This window comes from Fukomys damarensis, unplaced genomic scaffold (assembly GCF_012274545.1).
Source record: "Fukomys damarensis isolate Sample0158 unplaced genomic scaffold, DMR_v1.0_HiC HiC_scaffold_30, whole genome shotgun sequence".
NCBI lineage: Eukaryota > Metazoa > Chordata > Mammalia > Rodentia > Bathyergidae > Fukomys > Fukomys damarensis.
This window is the reverse complement of record NW_022900942.1, coordinates 57969146-57992390: the sequence shown is the minus strand read 5'-3', so window position 1 is coordinate 57992390 and position 23245 is coordinate 57969146. Positions and strand designations below refer to the sequence as shown.

The 23245-nt window shown below is 47.1% G+C and overlaps 1 protein-coding gene across 2 annotated transcripts in view; it reads left to right on the top strand.

The window, feature by feature from the left end:
* Window positions 1-23245, top strand: part of Lama3 (laminin subunit alpha 3) — a 216352-nt gene that overhangs the window by 101546 nt on the left and 91561 nt on the right. For both annotated transcript variants that reach the window (XM_010638727.2, XM_010638728.2), the window contains exons 22-32: window positions 737-834; window positions 1299-1452; window positions 5654-5805; window positions 9489-9597; window positions 11312-11409; window positions 12818-12941; window positions 15079-15205; window positions 15290-15435; window positions 16521-16639; window positions 17762-17973; window positions 18733-18931. In XM_010638727.2, the coding sequence (XP_010637029.1) occupies window positions 737-834; window positions 1299-1452; window positions 5654-5805; window positions 9489-9597; window positions 11312-11409; window positions 12818-12941; window positions 15079-15205; window positions 15290-15435; window positions 16521-16639; window positions 17762-17973; window positions 18733-18931 (1538 nt within the window). The remainder of the gene's footprint in view (window positions 1-736; window positions 835-1298; window positions 1453-5653; window positions 5806-9488; window positions 9598-11311; window positions 11410-12817; window positions 12942-15078; window positions 15206-15289; window positions 15436-16520; window positions 16640-17761; window positions 17974-18732; window positions 18932-23245) is intronic.

Genomic DNA, 23245 nt, shown 5'->3' with positions numbered 1-23245 from the left:
AAAAAAAAAAAAAAAAAAAAAAGACTGGTCTTCACTCAGCAAAACCTAGTCTCTTCGTACTTTCCTCCCCAGACATTCTCCCTGAGAGAACATTCCTTAGGGATCAGGCATGAGCCTCTTCCCAGTTAAGCAAAGGTCCCTTCCACCTTCCCCCTGCAGATGTGTGAGGTTGGCAAAAGCTGTCAGATTGTCCAGGTCTCAAGGCCCAGAGCAAGGCTCTTTCCTAAAGAGCTGCTGAGCAGAATTTACACTGGGCTTCGCGGAGCACCCTCAGGGGAATGTGTTCTTCCATCATCTGGCCGGACAGGCAGGGCCCAGCTCACTGTGAGTCACAGGCCCACGAAATCGCCCCTTGGTACCACGTCTGGTGAGCAGGGCTCGGGAGGAGAGCAGGGGCATCGAGTGATTGTGGCAGTCAGAGCAGACAGCATCTCCAAGAACCTCCTATCAAAGCACAGCCGATCAGCTCTGGCCGTTTTAGGACTCACAGACCAGCCAGAAAAGACAGTAAACTTTCCCTGAGACCCGAAAAATGCACATGCTCTCTCTCGGCAGCTTGTCTTCAGTGCCTGCAGAGCTGTGAGTAGTTGCTGTGTTTTCCGATGAGTCAGGGTGACAGGCGGGGGTTTACAGTGACCTCACCGGGCTATTATTAACTCAGTATGTTTGATGATTTTATCACCCAGGCAGCGCTGCAAGCAAAGTGAGTAATTGTCCTGTGCTCTTCCTTTGCTAGGATTACCTGGTGCTGCTCCCCAGGGACTACTATGAAGCATCCGCACTGCAGCCCCTCATCACAAAACCGTGTGCCTCCCATTGGGTTCCCCTGGAAAAGTTAGTATGGGGCAGAAGGTGTTGCGGGGCCTCTGAATTAGGAGCCTTTTGTGCAAACATTCACGGTAGCCCTCAAAATCACAATTGCAATTGTGGCAGGAGGCTCTGGATAATTGTGAATTGTGATTTTTCTTCAAGTTTGCATCACAAAGCCGTTTGGGTTCTGCACCCTCTTGGGAGTGGTTAAGCTGGTAACACGGGGAACACTGTTGCATGCCCTCATCAGACCCTCAGGGTCAAGATCACCTGGGGAGGGGAAGAGCTTAACATGGGATCCAGGTTTATGGGTCTTTGTTTCTTCCCTTCCTGGTGCAGATGAAAATTTACGGCTCCATTTCTGCGGTAGGCACTGAGGAGTCTTAGAAGCGAGGGCCCATGGATGTGAATGAACTGACGATCGACAGTCCCTTGGGGACGCTCTCTGTTGCAATACTTGTAACTATTGTATTTTGTTGTTGTTGAAGTTGCTTGAATTACCAGCATTTGCCAGTGACCAGATTCTCCTGTACCCTGGCGGAGAAAGCCAGTACCTTCCTGCGGGATAATAAATCGGAACCCCTGACCCTGAGGAAGCCCAGCCGGATACACCCTCTCATGGTGGATCTCAATGGGGACAAGGTGAGCACAGCCTTTACTTCCAGGCCAGACCTCTTCCCTTGCTGTCCGTGACTGCTGACTGTGCTTGCCCATGGTGATTGCTCACATTTAGGGGCAGCTGGCAGGATTTCTCAGAGCTGTTAATCAGTTTCTGCTGAATCCTTTGATTTGTGTTGGAGCTGGCTGGGATCCTGCACTGAGCTGAGGTAAGGTAGTTCCCCAGCGGTTCCAAATACAGCAGAGGAGCTGGGCAACCATAGAATCCTTCCTTTTGGCCTCCTGGACTCATCCTGTTCTACCTGTCGCAGGGCAGGATCTCTCTTAAGAGATAGCTGAGACTCAGCCTTTTCAAAGGCCCTCCGAAAACTGTGGCTGACCCTAAAAGATTGCCCTCCTCACCAGCCCGTCCCGCCCTGTAGGCTAAGCAGTTTGTGAGAACTGAACTCAGAACCTGGAACTGCTACAGTGCAGGGCAGCCACCTGGTGGCCCTGAGGCTGTTTGAGCACGAGTCTGGGCCTGGTTTACCTTCCAGCAGTTCTCTGAGCCTCCTAACCCCAAATGTAAGAATATCCTGATGCAAGATCTGGCTTCAAACCGCTGATTATCAACAGTAACGGCCAGAACACACAACACTTCAAAATGGAGACACTGAAATACACTCCCTCCACTTTATCGTCATTGTTTTCATTCTAGAACATCTTCTGGGTTGTTACCTTTGAAAAAAATGTTCCCTTGGGGGATAAAAATATGTGAAATGAAGATACAGTGACTTTAATTCCCCCTGAACATTTGGGTGTGTGCATTTTTGTTGGCCGCAATCCTAATATTTTGAAGCTAAAGGTATTAAGTGTATTTCTTAAATATAGTTTTCATTTCCTTTCGTTAGAATTTTATTTTTACAAAATGATATATGCTTGTAATATCAAGTAAAACAATGTATTATTTTAAAAGAAAAAAATGATCCTTCCTTACTGCATTCTAAAATTAAATTTACCATATTTCTTCCTACCCATACTGTATCCGTACATATAGTATAAATACACATACACATATATACATATGTGTGTATGTTTGTATGTGTCCTAGGATATCCATTTTCTTTGCACATTCATTTTTTTCTATTTTGTCTCAATGCCTACAGGCCTGTGAAGTTCAGTACAGTATCAAGCCCCTTGCAAATATAATAAATTTAATTAGACTCCATCTACTGTATATAAAAATTCAGTTCCTCAGTTGTGCTAGCCATACTTCAAGGTCTCAACAATTAGCTATGTTTAGTAGGCATCCTATGGGGCAGAGCAGATCATAGAATATTTTCATCATTGCAGAAATATCTATGGACAACGCTGTTACAGACTATTATGCTAAAATTCAAAGACTTAGAGCAGTAAAATAGGTCTTGAACGTCATGATTTCCCTTTCAATGAAGCAAGTCTTTTTAATATTTTGCTTGTTAGATTCATTTACCCCCTGTATGTGAAACAAATGAATTTTGTGTTCAGACTTGAGTCTTATCCCCAATATATCTCATTATGTATATGTAAATATTGCACAATCTGCCAAAAATGCAAATCTGAAACACCCTCGGTCCCAAGCGTTTTGGACGCAGGATAGTTGGCCTGTGTCACGTTTCATAAGGATCTCTGCAGTAGCTTCCTAATGAGCTCACCCACATCTGCACGCGCCCGCTGTGTCTCCCCTTTCACCCTCCATGCTTTAGCCAGAAAGCTTATCCTGATAGAAATATCTGATCCTCACCACACACACAATTAGAACATTATAGTCATGTCTCGTTTGTCTTGGGATAGAGACCAGAATTTCAGCCTGTCGTTAAGGCTGGCCTTTCTCCCTCCCTGTGGTATCCTGCCACCTCTTCTTGCTGCTCCTTGGGCATCTGTCTCCCTTCGGTCTCTTCACTTTGGCATGGCACGTGACTCTCCTACTGCCAGCTGTTCCCTCTGCTCCCCTGGGCCCCGGTCATCTGCTCATTGTCCCCCCACTCTTGCCCACCTCATTCCTCCTTCAGGGAAGCTTTCCCCTCTCCCACATCTCCCTGGTTAGCCCTGGCCGCTGTCTCACACGCTTCCATTGTGCCTCTTCAGCACATTTATCACGTGTCATTTGACATTGGAATCGTCTTCTTATGGAATTATCTGACTAGGGTTTGACCGAGGGCGGAGGCCCTGTTTCCTGAGATGCACCCATCACCTGGGCCAGAGCAGGCATGCGGTACTTGATCAGATCGTTGGCCTCCCCATTTTAACACCAGGCATGTTAGTTATCCCATGTAGCTTTGCATAAACCTTCTCTCTCCGTCATTATCTTACAGCACTGATAATCAGGAGAAGGCAGCCTGTGGCACAAAATCAGTCTGATGTTGGCTGCATTCAAGTTCTCTTTTTAATAGATAACTGGCAAGAGCAAGCATAAGGTTTCTGTTTGTCACCTTTGTGTCTTTTATCTAAGTTCCTAAAAAAAACTGCTTTTAGCATTGAATGTATTTTAGATTTCCAACAAGTCTTCCAAAAACATCAATCCGCAGGACTAAGAGTGAGGAGTACAGGAGAGATTTATAAGAGTGCCGTGCTACAGCCGGAGTCCGTAATAACTTCTGGGGAAAACGCTGATGAATCATTGGCCTGGGGATGGCTGTTGTGTGGCAGGGTGAGGACAGATGTGCTTCTGCTCCAAGATGCCCAGGGCACAGAAGCAGGTGACAGCCTCTCCACATGGGCTGGTGCAGTGCCGTACCCGACTCTAACTCAGTCAGAAGTGGTGTGAAAAATCCACACTCTTCCCCTGAGGGAAGAGTCTTTTTATTATTTCAGTGGCAGAAAAATCACTGGAAAGTAGCAGCTGTGTGGCTCAGAGCTGCTGAGAAAGTAGCAAGTATGAATCTCCTGAAGGCACAGAGAAGGAGCATCTTCATCAAGTGTGGTAAAGATGGCTGAGGTGTGTCGTGCTGCTGAGGAGTGTAATTCTGGTGTTGGCTCAGGCATTCCATTAAACCACAACTTGCTTCCAGGCGTCTTAGAGAAAGGCTAGCATAAGGATATAGCAATGGTGACATAACATTGTATAGTGCAGGGAAAATGAGAGGAACTTTCAGTGCCTTTGAGTAGGATATTAGTTAAGTAGTTCTATATTCATATTATAGAATGGTTGGCATCAGCCATTTTAATGAAGCTTATCCCTACAGACTGATAGAGACACATGACATATAGGTGAGTAAAAAAATTTCGTGGCCAGAAGTAATAATCACAATTATCAATATTTCTATAGTGTTTATGACACAGCAACATATAGCTCTTAGAGCCCCACGTGTATTATTCATTTGACCCTCATAACTGTCTGTGGAGATGGGCTGTCTTGTCATCATCCTCTTACACAGCAGGCCCCTGACACTGCAGGTGTTAAGTGTGAACCCTGGGTCACACACCTGGAGGCAGTCTGACCGCAGACCCCAGCTCCTGACCAAGTGGCAGAGTGAAGGGCGTATTTTTTCTGCAAAGACCGGGTGGGGAATAATTTCCATTTTGCGGAGCATATGGTCTTTGTCACTGAGTCCAAAAAAGCATCCTCACTTGCCTCCTGCAATCACAGTTTCTCTTAAAAATTGTGCGTACACAACCATAGGTTTGAAAGTATAAGAACCAAGCTATCATCAGTTCTTATCCCAGAGCAGAGTATGTAGGTGTCACTTGTATATTTTCATTCAGATAATTGGAAATTTCTTTTTCCCACTTTTTTTAGTAGCGCGTATCAGTTGAATTTGTACACACATACCATCGCCTCCCTGGCGTCACACTCTCTCCCCTGGTTTCACATTTTGAACTTTCTTTTTAATTAAAATAAGTTAAAGGGTGCACGTTTGCACTCCTCTTACTTTCCATCAGCAATTCCTTCTACTCCGAGCTTGGGAGCACCAGGGCTGTGAGAAACATGGGGTGGAAACATTCCTGGGTAGGCGTAGGAGCCCCTCTAAGCAGAACTGTTAGAATTAGAAGAGAAAAATACAAGATGGCCAGGTAGATTTGAAATTCAGATAAACAGCAAACAGTTATTCTTTCTTCATCTGGACTTCAGGTCTACCGGGGCCTCGTGCACTTTCTCCCCGACTCCCTCCCCAAAGGACGATGCAGACGTGGCTTCTCTGTTTTCATCACTGTGTCCGTCAGTAGATCCGGTGCACTTAGCATCATGGTGATTGTCTGTTCGCAGGTGGAACTGCATCTGCAGCTGCGTGTCCCACAGGCCGGCCGCTATGCCATCTTGCTGGAGTACGCCGCCAACAAACTGACTGTGGTTGATGTGACTTTGGGCAACCGGTCAGCCCTGGCAGGCCACGCGCACGTATACAGCTGCAAGTACAGGTGATCAGCCCCACCCCAGACTACCTGAGGAGCCTGGTTTTTATTTGCATTGGAATCCTGGTTTCTCTTTTGAGGTAGATCTTGAAAGCAAGCAGGGACTGTGGCCTGATCCAAGGGCAACCCCAGAGGAGGTATGCGGAGTCCTCTCTGTGGGCAGCAACTTGAGAATAATGCATCTTCCTAAAGAGCTGCACGCTTTATCTAGTAGTATGGTTTAGATCCATACGAAGTTGCACATTTTCGTGGTTTGATTCTCTGTCCCTCCGGGGTGCTAGAATGAGCTCAGAGTTCTCACCTCAAGGGCACAAGTGCCTGGCAAAGGGAACAGCTCGCTTCTCCACAACGTTAGGAACCTTCACACATACCTTCAGAACAGCAGACAGCTATGTCTGATGACTGCCAGGTGAGAAATCATCGACAAAGGACTTTAAAATTCACCCCAGTGACATCTCTGGGAGCACTCATGGAGAGGGGTTTATTAAAAATGCACAGTATTTCAAGGCCATGCTTTAATGAAGGATGAGTGCATTGTGTTTCCATGTGATTGCGGAATGATCAGCAGTGGAGGTCTGCATGCCTTGGAACAGCAGGGAGAGCAAACCTGTCCAGTCCTCAGCTCAAGCCTCGAGCAGCACATTGCCTCCACTTTAGTGTTGCTTTTTCAAAAAAACCAAGATAGCCTGAAGTGGTTAGACATCTTCCCTGATGCGAAAATGGAAGAATTTATGTAAAGAGTAACTACCAGTGGGCTAGAAGGGAAACTTTGATTGGACCTGATAAAATGCCTACTGAATTAACATCATGCTCTCAGCAACCCTAAAAGTGCAGCTGTGACGGCTTTATCTCTGGGTTGAGGAAAAAGAATTTAAAAATGTGATGTGTATGTGTGCGTGTGGTGCCGTGGATCGAACCCAGGGCCTTGCAAGAGCAAGGGCAAGCACTCTACCACTGAGCTACATCCCCAGATCTGCATTTGGATTTTTAGCAGGAAATGGGCCTAAAATAATTCCCCTAGAATGTTTTGTCATTATTTGCAAATGCCAGATGTATCCTAGGTGGCATCAGCACCCCTGGAATGTGCCCTGCCAGGCGAGCAGTCACCATCTCCCCCTGGAGACCATGAGCCACAGGGCTTGGGCAGGGCTTCTCCACACCCGTCCACCTAAGCCAGTTCGGTCCCACCCTATCCATCTTCGGATCCTGATTCACAGAATCCAAGTAGAGGTGGCTAAGGGAACAACAGGAAATAGTCACAGTGACCCCGATGAGTCTGAATCGGCTCAGAAGATCTCTGAGACTCCCCTTGCTGACAGGGGTCTCGAAGTCATCCTTGCGGGGTTCCACGAGGGCTGTTTCAGTAACCTTTGTCTGGATGGACGGAGGGAGGGGTGTCCTGCAGACACCGTGCCGATCTTGGGCTCTGCTCATGGCAGCACCCAAGTTCGTTTTCCAAGTCTCTGTCATGAGGACTCCAGGACAGTGCTCTCCTGGGACCTGTTGCTTGGTGTTTAACTGCTTCCGAGAAGGTCCTGCTGTGTTTTTTCTTTTTTTCACTTGGCTGAAATATTTCCCTTTTTCTCTGTCTCACCTGTCCTGTGGACAAGTAAAAGTGGACAGTCCACAAGAATGAGATCCCGAAATATGGTGCTATTGGGAATATGTGAGCCGGAAAAACATACTTCACACGTCAGGCCTGTTCAACATGCAGTATCTCCTGGGGAGGTTTGAACTTTCTCCAGCATTTCTCAAGTGAAATCGATCCTGTTATTCAAAGGACAATATCCTAGCAGATTAGCAGTGGGGCTGACGAGAGGAGCATTTTTCAAAAGAGTGCTGTGATGAATGAAGTCTGCTGTCCACAGACAGGTGATCATTAATGAGTAGATCAATCCTGTTATTACCATAGTCTATTTCTTAGTGAGAATTTAATAAAGGTTAAGGCTAAAACTAAATTTAAGCGAATCACTTAATATACTCAACTCCCAGGGTTACACCTGCATCTAAAGGTCATGTGGTTTAATTCACACACACACACACACACACACACACACACACACAGAGCAAAGGGAGGGACCATTCAGTTCCTATGCATTCACAAACTCTGCTTGGCTCTTTGTATAGTTTATCTTATTTTAATTCTCACCAAAAGAGTCATTGACTGTATTATTATTTTTATGTGTATGTATATATGTATGTATGTATGCATGCATGGACTTAGTTATTTACTCATTTATTTAATTCAGAGGTACAGAACTAGAGACTGAGACAGGTACTTACTAAATTTCTAAGTTGTCCAGAGTAGGCTTAAACTTGCAATCTTCCTGCCTCAGCCTCCCAGAATTCTGGAATTACAGGGTGGGGTGCATTACCACTGAAGCAGAGATGATCATTTTGTTTTAATACTCGCTAGTTCTGTATTATATTTACAGGCAGAAAGTAGCTACGGAGTGTGGAATCAGAAACAATTCTGAAAAATACTTCCTCTATGGGTTTTGCTATTAGAGTTGTGTGCTTTGGTGCCTAAGAGTGAGCTTTTAAATGTTCCTGAACTCTGCAGCTCACTTGATGGGGTGCCAGGAAAGGAAACCAATGTGAGAAATGAGGAGGAAGGAGGAGAGGAACAGCTGAGTTTCCTTATATTGAGTAAGGCCAGCCATGCTCACTGACTGGGCATGCGGTGGGCTCTGGTGGGCAACTTTCATTGTAAACGGTCCTGAGCATATCGGGAAATTTCCAAGCAGGCTCTGTGTGCAAGATCTGCTCTCCCTGCCCAGGCTTTGCCCCCAGTGACTGAACCAAGTTCTGTTTTCTGTTAAGCTGGGTGGAAAAGCTTAGTAGCCTTTGGCAGTGGCTACAATTGCAGGGTTCTTTCCCCCGTAGATAGCGTGAACAGTTCTTAGTCCACGCTGCTGGAACAAAATGTCATAGACTGGAGAGTTTTATATGGAGAAGAAGGTTATTGGGCTGGGGTACAGCCCTTACCTGCCTGTGTGCAAGAACTTGGTTCCATCCACAACACCTCCAAATAATTTTTTTCCCTTTTTTTATGCTTCTGGAGACTGAGACGTTTGAGAGCATGTTGCTGGCTTCTGGCAAGAGCCCTCATGCCCAAGGGAGACTGCTTTTATAATAAAGCCACTCCTGTGATAACTAACCCACTCCCATAATAGTGAGGCGAATCCCTTCGTGAGGGCTAGTCACCCCTTAAAGGTCACTGTGGCAATTACATTTCACAATGAGTTTTGGCTCAGCCTGTAATCCCAGCACTGGGGAGGCTGCGGCAGGAGGATTACAAGTTTGAACTCAGCCTGGGCTGCATAGTGAGTTCAGAGGCTGGGGATGTAGCTCAGTGGTGTAGCACCTGTCTGGCAAGCAGGAGGTCCTGAGTTCAATTCCCGGTACCAAAAAATTAAAAAAAGGAAAAATACCATAGTGAGTTCAAGGCCAGACTGGAATACATAGTGAGACTCTGTCTCAAAACAAAACAAAACTAACAACAGCAAAAAAAGGATCTTGGGAAGGACATTCAAATCAAAGCAGGCTGCACCCCTCTTCAATTTCTCCTGCGAGAAAACTCATTCTAGTTCGTGTAGTTATCAGCAGGAAAACCAAGAGCAGCCAGCTGCCGCACAAGTGAGAGGGACTGCGGGGTTCGGCTGAGGAAAATCTGTTTCCTTTCTCAGCATCCTCTGCCGCAGCGCCGTGATTGATGACCACAGACGCCTCGCTGCGCATGAGCTGTCAGGAGACACAGACATTCAGCTCAGCCTTCACGGAGCCCGGCTCCTTCTGGTATGTTTCTGCTTTGCATTGGAGGGCCCTGTGTTGATGTCTGTGTTTCTAAAAAGCTTAGTGCCGTTTCTGCTGGGATTGCGCGACATCTATAAAGTACTACAGTGAAGGGCTGCCAGTTCCATGCTTATCCCTTCCCAGCTAGGGCTTCGCTGTCTCTCCATCTATTTGAGTCTTTTTTTGTGTCGCCTAATAGAAAGTCTCATCATGAAATGTGAACATGTCTCACAAGATCTCATCTCACACTGATTTTTATTTGTGAATGAAATGTCCTTTGTCATTATAGTTCCTGCTAAGTGATTGCCAAATAACAGAAATGCCATTAGTTATTGCTTATTGCCTTTCCCATTTTATTATCTCCTTGTGTTTTCTTTTGCTTCTTAGCAAATTCCATCCAAACTATAAAGTTCATAATCAGCCAAGTGTTTTAAAAATAACTATTTCTAAAAGAGAATCATTCAGCTAATTGGCTATATTAAGAGTTAAAATACAACTGAGGCAGATTAAACAACCTTCTTGTCCACTGCTGTAGTGGTACAACTCGAACCTTGAATTACAACAAACGGAGATAGTGGGGTTTGCATAGGAAGGGGTGGCCAGATGTGTAATAAACATCTCTGGAAATGCAAGATTATCTTACCGTAAAGCAGCTTCCTGTGACTAATAATATTACGCATGTATCACACCTTGGGAAATGCCAGGCCAGCCTGTAAGAATGAATGTGCTTTAGTTGTTTCTGCCCACCAGCATTAAAAACTTGGAGCTTAAGGAGTAGCTGGAATTCAGTTCTTAAAAATTATTATAAATAAGGCATTTTAAAAACAAAACAGTCCAAGTAAGTGTGACCTCTTTATCTTTGGAAATTATCTTGGTGCTGAGTCTCCCATCTTTTAGGCTTAGATTTGTCCTTTTCAAAGATAGCTCAACAGAGGAAGCTGAGGCAGGAAGATCCTTGTGAGTTGAAGGCCACATAGTGAGTTCAAGGCCAGCCTGAACTACATAGTGAGACCCTGTCTCAAAAAAGCTAAAGTAAGTAAATGAATGAGTAGTCCAGCATCATTTGGGAGCAGGGTTGGCTAAAAGAGACTCTGCACAGGGGGCAGAGGTATGGTCCATCTTTGGCCCCACCGAACCCCACGTCCCAGTGAAGTTCAATAAAATTTAGTCGTTACTGAACAGACTTGGAATGAAGCTGGTCACATACAGTTGTGAGTTCAGATGAAATATAACGATAAATTAAGGACTGAATTCCTATGTGACTCAAAAACTAGCTTTGGTCACGGAGGCTTCACCAGGGCCTGCAGGTGCCTGAGACCTAAGGCCACCTTTGTTGAGAAGGATCGATGTCCCGGGAGCAGCGGGGTGGCAGGCTCTCCACTGCCACCCCACCCCTTCTTTTCCTGCCCTTGGGCCTCAGAGCTAGCATGGCCCCAGACAGAAGAGAAAAGCCAGTCCCCCCAAGTCACTGAAAAGAGTTGTTAACTTTCATATGATGTTGCTGTGTTTAAAAATCTATTCCCACAGCAGTCTAGAGTGTGATCCCAGGTAAGGGTGAGAAAGATTTGTTGCCCAAGGACTTGCCTTCCTACACAATGCCTCTAATTTTTTGGATGAATTCTTTACTTAGCAGCTTTCTGAAAAAGAACATGTTTGACCATACCGTTGGTCTGGCTGATGACTGCAACGTGCCTTTTTGTGTTAATGTGTTCAACAGCATCAGATTTGCGTCATTCCCATTGAAGAGTTCTCAGCTGAATATCTGAGGCCTAGACTCCGCTGCATCGCCACCTACAGGCCGCTTGTTAGTCAAGGGTAATGCGTGTCCTTCCCTTCTGCTGATGTTCTGAATGATGCTGTGATGGTTATAAGGCTGACATTTCATACGCATTGAATATCACTTATCCAAACTGTTTGGGGCCAGATATATTTCAAATTTCACCCTTTGTTTGGATTTGGGGATATTTGTATGTGTGTAATGAGATACCTGAGAGGTAAAACCTGACCCTAAAAATTAAATTCGTTTTTGTTTCATATGTACTTTATACACATGGCCTGCAGGTACTTTTACCCAGCGTTTTTAGTGTACCTGTAACCTATTGCATGTGCGTGGAATTTTTTGCTTGTGGAAAAATGTCCAGTGCTCAAAAAGTTTCAGGTTTTGGAGCCTTTCAGATTTGGGATTTCGAATTAGGGAGCCCCATCTGTACTTACTTTACGAAGTGATCATAAGCCAAGGTGTTCAAGTCTAGTGATAGAAGTTAAAAAAGATAAACCAGCTAAATAATTTTCCCCTGCAGCCAGTGTTTCTAGGATTCCATAGCACAGACCAAGTGACCACCAGGGAAGTCGGTAAGCCTGGCTCCCAAGGGCAGGGTCCTGGATTCTATTCTGGGCCCTCATTTTGTTTCAGTTCTTTAATCTCTGTGTCTGAGACTCTTTCCTTGGAAAGCCACCAAAAAAAAAAAATAAATAAATAAAAGGACCTGTCTCACAACTATGTGATTAGAATTATCTAACTAATGCCTATTGGGGTTTTAGTAGGGTTGCGTTTTGTAGAGTCAAAAGTAATTTACAGACATGGTCATGAAATTTCCTGAGTGTGGGAACCTCCAAGACAATGCACCTCTGACTGTGCCTAAAAGAAGTGATGTGTGCTTGTTTCTCCTGTCATTATGTCAGTGTTGATATAGAGATGAATAGTGTTTTAGCACACTTTTCTCATTTTAATTTTAGTTTGGGCAAGGGAAGTTTCAGTAAGGTCCTATCTAGTTTTTTGTACTTAAAAATTAAGATTTTTTTCTTGGGGCTTGGGAGGTAGCTCAGTGGTAGAGCACTTGCTTAGCATATGTGAGATACTGGGTTCAATCCCCACTACCAACAAAACAAAATTCAGATTTTCTTTCTTTTAGAACTAGTTGTATTGAGTGGGCAACTGGAATATTCTTGGCAAATAGACTACCCTGAGATTTACTACATAAAGCTCTCCAGTGGGCTGGCAGTATGGTCAGCAGCAAAGCACTTGCGTCCAGCACCACACACACCAACCAACAAATGTAAAAGATAACAAAAGAGAAAGCTGTGCAGAGTCGTGTAGTTCCCCCAGCATGGGAACCCTTCCCTGGACCCTATGTTCAGTGTTCAAGGTCTATGTCTCCTCTGCCAGACAGTTCCACAGGCTTTGGCTATGGTGAAATTGATTTTTAAATATTGTATTTTTCAGCCTCACCTGTATCTCCCAGACCCACAAGACTCCTCCAAGAGCCTTAATTCTGAATGTCCCCAAGGGGCATCTCTTTCCTTCTGTAGATGAAGCTGTTCTTGGACTCACCTTGCAGGCACCGCAGGTAGGACTCCCCTAGGCGGGCTGTGTTTAGACCGGGGGATTCTCGAAGTGCGGCCCCAGCCAGCTGCATTCAGGAACCTGGGATCTTGTTCTAAATGCACCTGTGTGGGCCCTGCCCCACACCTCCTGTATCAGAAGCTCTGGGGCGGGGCCCAGCAGTCTGCATTTTAACAAACCCATGATTCAATAACCCTAAGGATGGGTACTGAGGATTTCTACTCTTGATTCTGGAGAATCCCAGAAATGTAAGTGACTAGTTAAAACTGAGTATGACCAGCCAGTGTGATGCGCCTTTTTCTCCTGGTCTCTGTCATGTGGTGCTTTGGAACTTCTGCGTGGCCTATATTCTGATTTGCCTGTGTTGTGATTTATCTTATTTTCATGGGCTGTTGCTGTTAGGCATTGTTGAGTTTATTAGTTCTCTTCCCAGGTTGGGTTGTTAGGGCTGTTAGAATGGCTGCTGTGCCTTGTAAACTTTAATGTGTCCCCACCACACCAGCAGAGCACCGTGCATGTAGGAAATTGTTGATAAACACTTATTAATCACCAAGAGCCCAGAGGTAAAATAGAACCAGGTCATTAACTTTTTTTTTTACCATAAACTGTAAAATTATAGGTTGCTTAAAATTCCAGACTATGGAAATGTACTTACATCCTGATTTTCCTATGTCCCATCATCCCAAAGATGGCTGCATCAGGTCACAGAGCAGAGGTTTGGAAATTAACAGAACCTGAGAGCTGCATTTGAATAAGATCCCACAGGAGAAATGTAGCTTTGTAATAGGGGAAAGAGGGTTGAAAGCATCGGAGTTTCCATCCTCGCTCTATTATTTAATCAGCTTGATCTCCAGTGACTTAGTTACCCCCCTGCCTGGTACCTCTCTCTGAAGATGAGAATGACCTCTTGTTGTGGTGCTGCTGCTGTAGCTTTTGGAGGATTTAGGAATTATCACACACACACACACATACACACACACACACACACACACAGCTAAAGCTTTCGGGTAGAGCAGGGTTCACATTCACATGTTGGCAAGAGGAGGAGCGTTCTGACTGATTTTACTGTGGTGAATGTTGTGAGCCCACACGCAGTTCAGGGTGAGGCTGCCTGCCTCTCCCATGGGCCGGAATTTGTGTGATTTGGACTTCACCTAAGCCAAGAGAGGGATGATAGCACAGCACTGTCACCAGACGGGGCCACTTGACCTTGAACTTCCCAGCTTATCCAGGCCTGAGCTAAAAGGCATGAGGAAGTAGTGGAGCGTGAAAGCCGTCAGTGGTCAAACACCCAAAATGGAGTCAGACCGGGTCTTCTGTTGGTGCAGGAGTGGCCCTGCTTGATCATTCTCATCCAGCCATTTGGCAGGCCTGTTATGCATTTCTACTGGGTACAAACCCAGGTGCACAGCTGCTGGGTTATGTGGTTAATGTCAGTAAATACTGCCAAAGAATTTTCCAGTATGATTTACCTAATGGCACCCCCTTCCAACAAAATGTATGGTTGTACCACAGTTTGTCCATTGTGTAGATGAGAGATATCTGGTTTGTTTCCAGGTTTTGTATTACACATTAAAAGCTGCTCAGGCATTCACAGGAAGTCTCCTGTGGGGATGAATAGAGGTTGTCATCTCACTTGGGTGAGCACCTAGGTTGTTCTGGTCTTTAAGCTCTGGCTTAGTTGATTTTCTGTTACTATAGCAGAGCACCCCAACAGGGTGATCTGTGAAGAGAGGTTGATTTGGCTCAGGATTCTGGGGGCCACAGGTTCAAGGCTGGGTAGTCCCAGTGATGCGGGCCTCGTGTCATGCCGCAGTGAGGCAGCAGGCCCCATGTGGCAGGAGCAGGTGTGACAGAGGTGAGCACCTGTGGGAGAAAAGGGGACTGAGGGGCCTGTGGCTCTGTGACAGCTCACTCTCATAGTAACTAATCCCAGCCCATGAGAGCAAGAACTCACGTCTGTGGGGTGGCATGCTTCTCCACCCGAGAGCTCTGTCCCAGAAATCTGAACCCCTCCCAACACCGTGGGTTTTGATGAGTACAGACCATACTTAAATCTAACAACTTCTACTTAATTACAGCATTCATAGCTCATTAGTTGGAGGACCCTTGTTTCTCTTCTCCCTTTCTTTCCCTTTTAGCACCAAGTGATGCTGAAAGGAGTCATACCACAGCAGGGCCGATATGTCTTCATTGCCCACTTTTACCAAGCAGCACACCCGTCATTTCCGGTGCGAGTGTCTGTGGATGGAAGGAAACGGTGGACAGGTGAGGGGCCGCCAGCAGGCGCGACACGCATACCGAGGGTCATCCTTGCAGTCATGTGACAGGAGCTCTTCTCTCCCTACCCAGGTTCCTTCCAAGCCTCTTTTTGCCCCCATGTGCTTGGCTGCCAGGAAGAAGTGATCACCCAAGGCCAGGTTGAATCTGACAACCCGAAGTCCAAGATGGATGTGACCGTGACCGTGTCAGTTCCGAAAGACAAGTCCTTGGTGCTGGTGCGTTCTGCCTGTCCCTCGCTTGCTTCCCCCATGGCTGCCTTGGCTGGCTGGTCTGTGTGTCTGTCCACTCGTGCAGTCATTTCTCCAAGGAGTTGAAGTCATATTTATGAGACAGTGGTTGCGTTTGGCAGCTTTTACTCCAGCAGACAAAAAGCAGGAGATGAGCAAAATTGAGGGAGATGGGAATGATGGAGCGCAAGACCTCAGCTGGCCACCAGGCCGTGTGGGCTCCTCGTCTGGCTACCTCTCTCCACAGCGTTTTCCGCTCCTTTCTCTTTTTGGCTTTTATGGGTGCTTTCCCTCCACTCTACCACTGTGTCCCCCGCTGCCGCTGTGGCTCTCTGCCTCATCCCTGTGTATTGTCATTGCCTCAGGCTCCGTGCTTAGCCCTCTGTGTCGCTCCTCTTTGGATACCATCACCTGTGCCTGTTGATTCTGCTCTGCCCTGTGGGAATGGCCTTATCCTTCCTGAGGACCCGGAAACCTCTCCCGGGCCCCACCCTGTGGTCTCCCTCCCGTGCTCTGCTCTTGCCTCCTCCTCTCTCCCGAGGATACCAAGCCCTCAGGCACAGCACTGACTGAGTCATTGGGACATTTGAAATCTCCTGCCGCATTGTCAGAGGCGTGGTCTGATCTGTACAGGGATGGAGGGCTGAGTAGTACTTTTCAAGACTGGGGCTGCAATTGCTCATTCTTGAGCACCAAGCACACTTCTGCGGCAGCCTGGTCTCAGGTTCCACTTTAGTTCTGCCACTTCTGTTTCCTTACCTTCAACAGTACAGAGCAGCCATCCCTGGAGACCCGGAGAGACCTGGGTTGCTTGGGCCCTGATCCTCCTCATAGCCCCTGCTCCCCGACCCTGGGCAGCATGTGTGGCTGCGGTTGCTCTGTGCAGGTGCTTGGAGGGCTCTGTTCAAGCTCATTGTTTCCTAGCAATGGGAATGGAGCCTTTCACCCCGCCGCTAGTTTGCTCCTGTGATTCATTTTTTGACATGTACCATTTTATCTGGCTTTGGACTTAACGATAAAGGACACTAATCTTGTTGCAAATCCAAATACACACGTTGATGGTTTTCTCTTAGATCCGAGTTCTCCTGGTGCCTGCGGAGAATTACAACTCCCAAGTCACACAGTACAAAACATTCTTGGACCAGTCCGCTGAGTTTATCACCAGTTGTGGGGAAAACAGCTTTTATCTCAAGTAAGTATCACTTTATGGGGAAGCACTGGGGGACACCCACATTCCCAGCCAGAGAGGGAGAGGGTGGCCTTGGATCTAACCCCTCCTCTCACCACCCGAGGAAGCAGCCCTGAGTCTGGGGTCCAAGGAAGGTGGTGCCCTCTGGGTGAGGGGACCAGCCTCAACGTTGAACTCAGCGGAGGTTCACCCCCTGAGCTACTCGGGGTGTGTCTTGTCTTCCTTTTGCTGCTTCCTGTTTGCCCCGGCTGACTCCTAACAGATGCCACACAGGGTGTTCCAGGCCCCACTCCCCTCTGCCTGCATCCGAGTAGGGTGAGCCCAGACCTGTGCCTTCTCACCTTCCTCCCTGCTAGAGCCAGAAGCCCGAGAATGAGCCCTTCTGTGTCCCTGTAGATTCCCAGGACCCCAGAGCCCCGGAGATGGCGATACTGACAGCAAAGGCTGTTGCAGCTATGAGGCCATGCAGCTATGCATTTACCTGATTACTCGGCCATGCCATGCTCTCAGCCTTGGGAATGTACATAACTTTGCGAGCCTCAGTCACTGTATCTGTGAAGTGGGGCTTAGGCCTAATGGCAGGGTGGCTGTGTGGTTAAGTGAGATGCAGCTAAAGCTCCCAGTGCACAGCATTGAGTAGGTGCTGGTGAAGCCAGGCACGTGTCTATAATCCAGCATTGGGAGGCTGAGGCAGGAGGATCACGAGTTCAAGCCCAGCCTGGGCAACTTAGCCACTTAGTAAGATCCTGTCTCAAAATATTAAGGGGATATATTTCAGTGTGAAGGCCGGTACTATAAAGACAAAAACAAAAACTCCTGATCCTCTTTTCATCATTTTCAAGTAACTACATACTGAGATACAGTTCACATGCCATCTACTTCAACCCATGGGGTATTTTGCTCCTTTGACTCCAGCTACCCAATGTTCCGGCTGACCATCCCTGTGATAGCTTCTCCTAGATTGGATGGCCAGGGGAAAGAGTGACTGTCACCAACTGAGTCCCCTTTCTCCCCAGACTCCAGGGCTCAGATCCCCTGCTTGGTGGAGCAAGTGGGAGAGGGAGGGTGGGGGCACTTGGGGCATCACACATCCCAGGGCATTGCGAGATGCTTTTGTCTCCACAGCCCCGAGACAGCCTCTAGGTTCTGCAGGAATTCCGCCAGGTCGCTGGTGGCCTTTTACCACAACGGCTCCCTGCCTTGTGACTGCCATCCTGCTGGGTCCGTTAGCAACCACTGCAACACCATGGGTGGGCAGTGCCAGTGCCGGCCCAATGTCATCGGGCGGCAGTGTACCCGCTGTGCCTCAGGCTACTACGGATTCCCACGATGCAGACGTAAGTGAGCCTTCCCGGGCCTCGGGGGCTTCCAGACTCCACCGTGCTAGAGAGAAGTGCAGACATTGATTCTGGGGTCCTGGGTGGGGCCCAGCCGACAGCCCTGCTCCTGGTCAACAGACCCTATTGTAAGTAGGGAGTCTGGCGAAGATGAATCTGCAAAACAGATGAATGAAGTCTTCAGTGTAGAGTCTTGGATAGTTCAGTCTCCTTCCTGGCAGAAGCTCCTTTTGTACCCAACCAAAATTCCAATGAGATGGGAGAGCCAGGGTCTCAGGACGGGAAACTCTTGCACTTTCACCCAAGACCGTCCTGTGGCCCTAGGTGTGGTGCCAGCCCATTTTCATAGGGTGGCAGTGAGAAGCACAGGTGTGCAGCCTTTGCCCAGACGGTAGGATGATGTCACTACTGACCCGGGGCTGTGGACCTGCAGGGCCCTGGGATCCTGTAAGCGGCCCCTCCAGGCTTCCTTCCAGAACCTCCTTGAACCTTCCACACTAGAGTGAAACAGACAGCAGCTTGGTGGGTTCCCGGGGTATCTAGCTTGGAGCCAGGGTCTGTGCACTAGATCTGCCAGGAGATTTGGTATGTGTGGTCTTGGCCCCAAGAATTGAGGTTGTCAGATCGACCATGTAGTCAAAATGTCCACGGTGATGGGAGAGCCCTTGGAAGCTCATGGAAATCTTGGCAGTTGGTGCAGTTCGGCCAACTGTCAGGCAGCTCTAATGCTCGCTCGGTTTCTCTTGGTCCCCCCGTCAGAGTGCAACTGTGGCAAGCGCCTCTGTGACGAGACAACGGGCCAGTGCCTGTGCCCTCCCAACACCGTCCAGCCCCAGTGTGAGGACTGTGAGATGCACTTCCACAGCTTTCACCCCAGGGCTGGCTGTGACAGCTGCGACTGCTCCCAGAAGGGTACCGATATTTCCATGGAGTGCAGCCGGGTCACCGGGCAGTGCAGGTGAGCCAGGGTGGGCTCCGTGTCCATCCAGTCCTGCAAGGCGAAGGTGAGGTGCCGTGCAGACAGCCACACGCGGGTCATGGTTGCCTCCCGCTTCCTGTCTGCTCAGGGAGTGCTGTGTCTACCTCGGGTGCACCCTCTGGCAGAACAGGTCCCCAAGGGCAGACTGAGTGGTCCCTGCAGTCAGGGCGGAGCCTCGGCGCTGGATCAGCCGTGGACTCAGGACAGCAGTCACACTCTGTGTGCCACATCTAGAAGGAGAAGAGCACTGTGCTGTGCAGTGAGGTTACCAACATCTTCCTCCGTGTGGTGGTGCCCATCTGATTGTCTTTAGTTTGGTCTCCACCCTTGCTCCAGCGGGCAGCAAAGCTGAGCTCCCGCACCAACTGCCCTAATTCGGATGCTGACTCCTAGCAGGACTTGGTAGGGAATGGGAGGAGCAGGGGCAGGACACCCAACAGGGAGCCTCACCTGAGGGGGAAGCTGCCCAGGGGCAACTGAGCAGTCACCTGCACAGTGACAAGCGTCTGCAGAAGCAGAGCTAAGAGGTTAGTGTTTAGCAGGCCGGCTCCGATCTCAACAGGGCTGGACAGGGCTGAGGGACGAAGAACAGGACCTGGTTTCTCGGGAGAGGCTGCTAAGAATTAGTCTTGAGGGTGTCCCACAGGAAGCCAGAGGCAGAGTCCCAGAGTCCAGCCACCCTGGTGTGTTTGACGGGAGGTGGAAGTGAAGGCGTCAGCAGGACTGGTTCTGTCTGAGGCTCTGAGGGAATCTGTCCCAGGCCTTCTTCTTGGTCCTCGTGTTGTCGGAATCTTCTGGCTCCAGTCCCCTCCTGTCCTTGCGTGCGGTCTGGCTCTGTCTTCGCATGGTAACCCTGTTCCTATGCAGTCTGTCTGTTCTCACTATAAGGACACCAGTCACCTCAGCTCAGGACCCACTGTGCTCCAGGGTGACATCTTGATCACATCTGCAGAGACTATTTCCATGTGAAGTCATGCTGTCAGGAGCCTCGAGTTAGAACTGTGACAAACCTTTCACAGGGGATGTGATTCAACTTTTTCTTGACCATGATCGCTTTTCTAAGGAAGAACCCTTCATCCCGCCTCCAGCTGGTGCCTGATGCCTCCCAACCCCTTCGGGCTGCCAGGACCTTGTAAGGAAGCGGAGAGCAAAACCTGAGTCATGGCACATTGCAAATCTTTAAACCTCAGGGGTGAAGCCAGCCTGAGCCAGCTCAGTCACCACAAGCCAGGGCTGGGCCCCCAGTGTACCTATGCTTAGCCAGAAGAAGCAAAGGAGTGGAGAAGGAGAGGAGAAGGTTTTGGGCAGGGAGAGAACCTTGAGATTTCACTGTCTGAGGAGTAATAGGAGAGAGTTTTAAAAGGCAGCGGTCAACAAAATAAATCCCTGCAAACAGAACTTCACACAGTTTTTCAATGATGCTACCATGAGAGAGAAAAAAGAATACTTAAAAATATTTTAAGTAAAGCCAGTCATAGTGGCACACACCTTCAATCCCTGCTACTCAGGAGGCTGAGGCAGGAGGATCACAAATTGGAGGCCAGCCTGGGAAACTTAGCAAGACCCTGTCAGGAAATAGAGTAAGAATGGCTGGGATGTAGCTCATGGTAAGGCATTCCCTGTCATGCACAAGGTCCTAGGTTCATTCCCCAGTACTGCAGGGAAAATAGTTTAAGATGGAAGAGTGTGGTAAATGGATTTACCATAGTATTTACTTTAGGAAAAATCCTGAGAATTTTTAACAAGGGTTGCCTAGCTCACGAGTTTCATAGACTGAAAGACCCCTAACTCCAGGACCATAGCCTGTCACAAACTTCTGGTCATCAACAGGAATGGGACCTTAGTCCCCTGTGTCACACTTAGACCGAGATGTGAAGTTGTGCACTTTGACATAGAGACTGCAGTCACCTGGAGGAAGACATCTGCCCCTGATCAAAGTGGATTCCTCATAAAAGGAAACCTTAGCAGATGATATTTAAAAAAAAAAAATTACAAATTACCCATGGTAATTCCAGTGTTAATATCAAAAAAGCTTTTGATTGCCTAAAGTGATTATTTCTTTATAAAATATTAGAGGGGGTTGCAGATTTAGCTCAATGGCACTGCTCCTGCCTGTAAGCACAGGTCCTGAGTTTGATCCCTGTACTAAAAAAAAAAAAAAAAAAAATTAGAGGAAAGACTGCTTCCCAGCTCCCCACACCAACCCACCCCAGGAAATTTGCTAATCCAAATGAGGAATATGTTTAGAGAAACCTAAAGCTCATGTAAAAGAAATGGTCAGAGATACCAGGAATTTGCAACAATAATGAAACAATAAAAACAACATTCATTCTGAGCTATACAAGACTATCTTGCAATTATGCAAATCATCACACATTACAAAGCTTAAAAATCATAATTTTCAAGTTATATTTGCTTAAAGTTTTAAGGTTTACTGTACTCACTAAAAGAAAATGAAATGGTTATAGATATTAATTCTAGCAATGCACAATGCTTGATATTTGCTTAACTGAAGCTGGTATTGTAATTTTAGAGACAATTGGGAATATATTAGATTAGGACCAAAAATCTGAATTCTAGGTCCACCTTGGTCACTGCCTCCAAAGGAAACAGGGTAAGTCACCTTCCTTTCCTGGGCCTCAGTTTCCTAATGTGAAAAGTGAAGCTTGATAAAATCATCCACAGCTTCCTATCTAAGTTTAAAATTCTCATTCTATTTCTTCTTCAATTTCTGAGTATGTCAAGACAATTTTGCAACATTTATACTGTGTAAATTATACAGTGTCTTAGTTTATCCAACCCTGTTAAGTTCATAAAGAGGCTTAGATTGACAGAAATTTTATTTTTATAGAAAGACAGAAATAGCAAATGTATATAATCCAATGTAATAGCAATGAAAAAGTAAACCTTTATCTCCTTTTAATGGTGGAAAATGTATGCCTTCTTGGAACACCCAAAAGGACTGGAATAACCTCAAAAGATTTTTATCAATCTATGCCACATACAAGGAAGTTGGGAATCACTGCTTTTAAAAATTGTCCTAATGTCAAACACTTTGAAGCTATTAAGATGGATTAAAGGAGCTGACTCTCCACAGGAGCACCCAGTAAAGCCACAAGGGCCATGTGCCTTTTCAGATGACCTCTCCCACCCACCCTTATAGACTTGCTAAATGTGTGCCAGATGGAGAATACCAGGAAAGGCCACAGATTTAGTACTCTTGGGATGGAAATGCTTCCAACCAGGCCTAATAGCTCAGAAAGGCAATTCCTTGGATGAACCTCACCAAATAATAGGAATGGGGCCACTGAGGCAGCAGGCAGACACTGGGACCTGGTAGTGGCCAGGGTAGACGAGGCTCACCATTCTCCCCTCCCCTCACCCTGTCTTCCTTTACCTCCTGTCACCTAGCATCTCTCACTCTGCTTTTGAATGATCCTTCTTGGATTGTTTCACCTGTTCTGTTTCTTCCCCTGACCCCAGACTGAGAGGCTGTATGGTGCGAGCTTGCTGGGGGTTGAATCTGCCTCTGCTGCTCACTGGCTGAGTGGCCTCAGGCAAACTGTTCTTCTCCTCTCTGCCCAAGTGCTTCTTCTGTAAGAGGATACTAGAGACAGCTACCCTTAAAGTCTTTGGAGCATTATATGTGCCATGCAAACAACCTTTGAACAGTGTCTGATGCATGCTAAGTCCCCAGGTAGCATCAACGGTGTTATTATTGACCTAGGCCATGGCTATCTACCTTCCTCCCTCTGTGCTTTTCACCCTGAGAGCCCACCTGTTCCTCTGTCTTCAGCCAGCCTCTTCTGGGTGATCCTTGGGTCTGTTGTCCAGTCCTGGTCCTCATGGCTCTGTTAGCCTACCTTCATTGCAAATCAGCTAAACACCAGTTTTCTTATTGCCTTTACTTGGATAGCCTTGCACCAGTCCCCTAAATTATGGACTTCTATCTCCTTTCATATAGAATGGAAAGTTAGATAGCATGATCCTTAACCCAATGATTCTGCAACTCTGACCTTATATCGGAAAACCTGGTCATTGTCTTTTGAGCCATTTCACCTTTCCATTTTTAAAAAAGTTCTACTTAATGACAATAGCCTCTTCTTAGTCCTCCAAGTCTGAAATCTCAGAGAAACTTATTTTCTCTCCAGCCAATCAGCTGTCAGCTTCTGGCAAGAGATGTATTATCTCCTTCCTTCCTCGGCTAAGTCTTCTGCCACTTGTATTTGAATAATATTGATGCTCTCCTAAGTTGGCTTTAATCGTTCTTTTTTTTTTTTTTTTTTTTTTTTT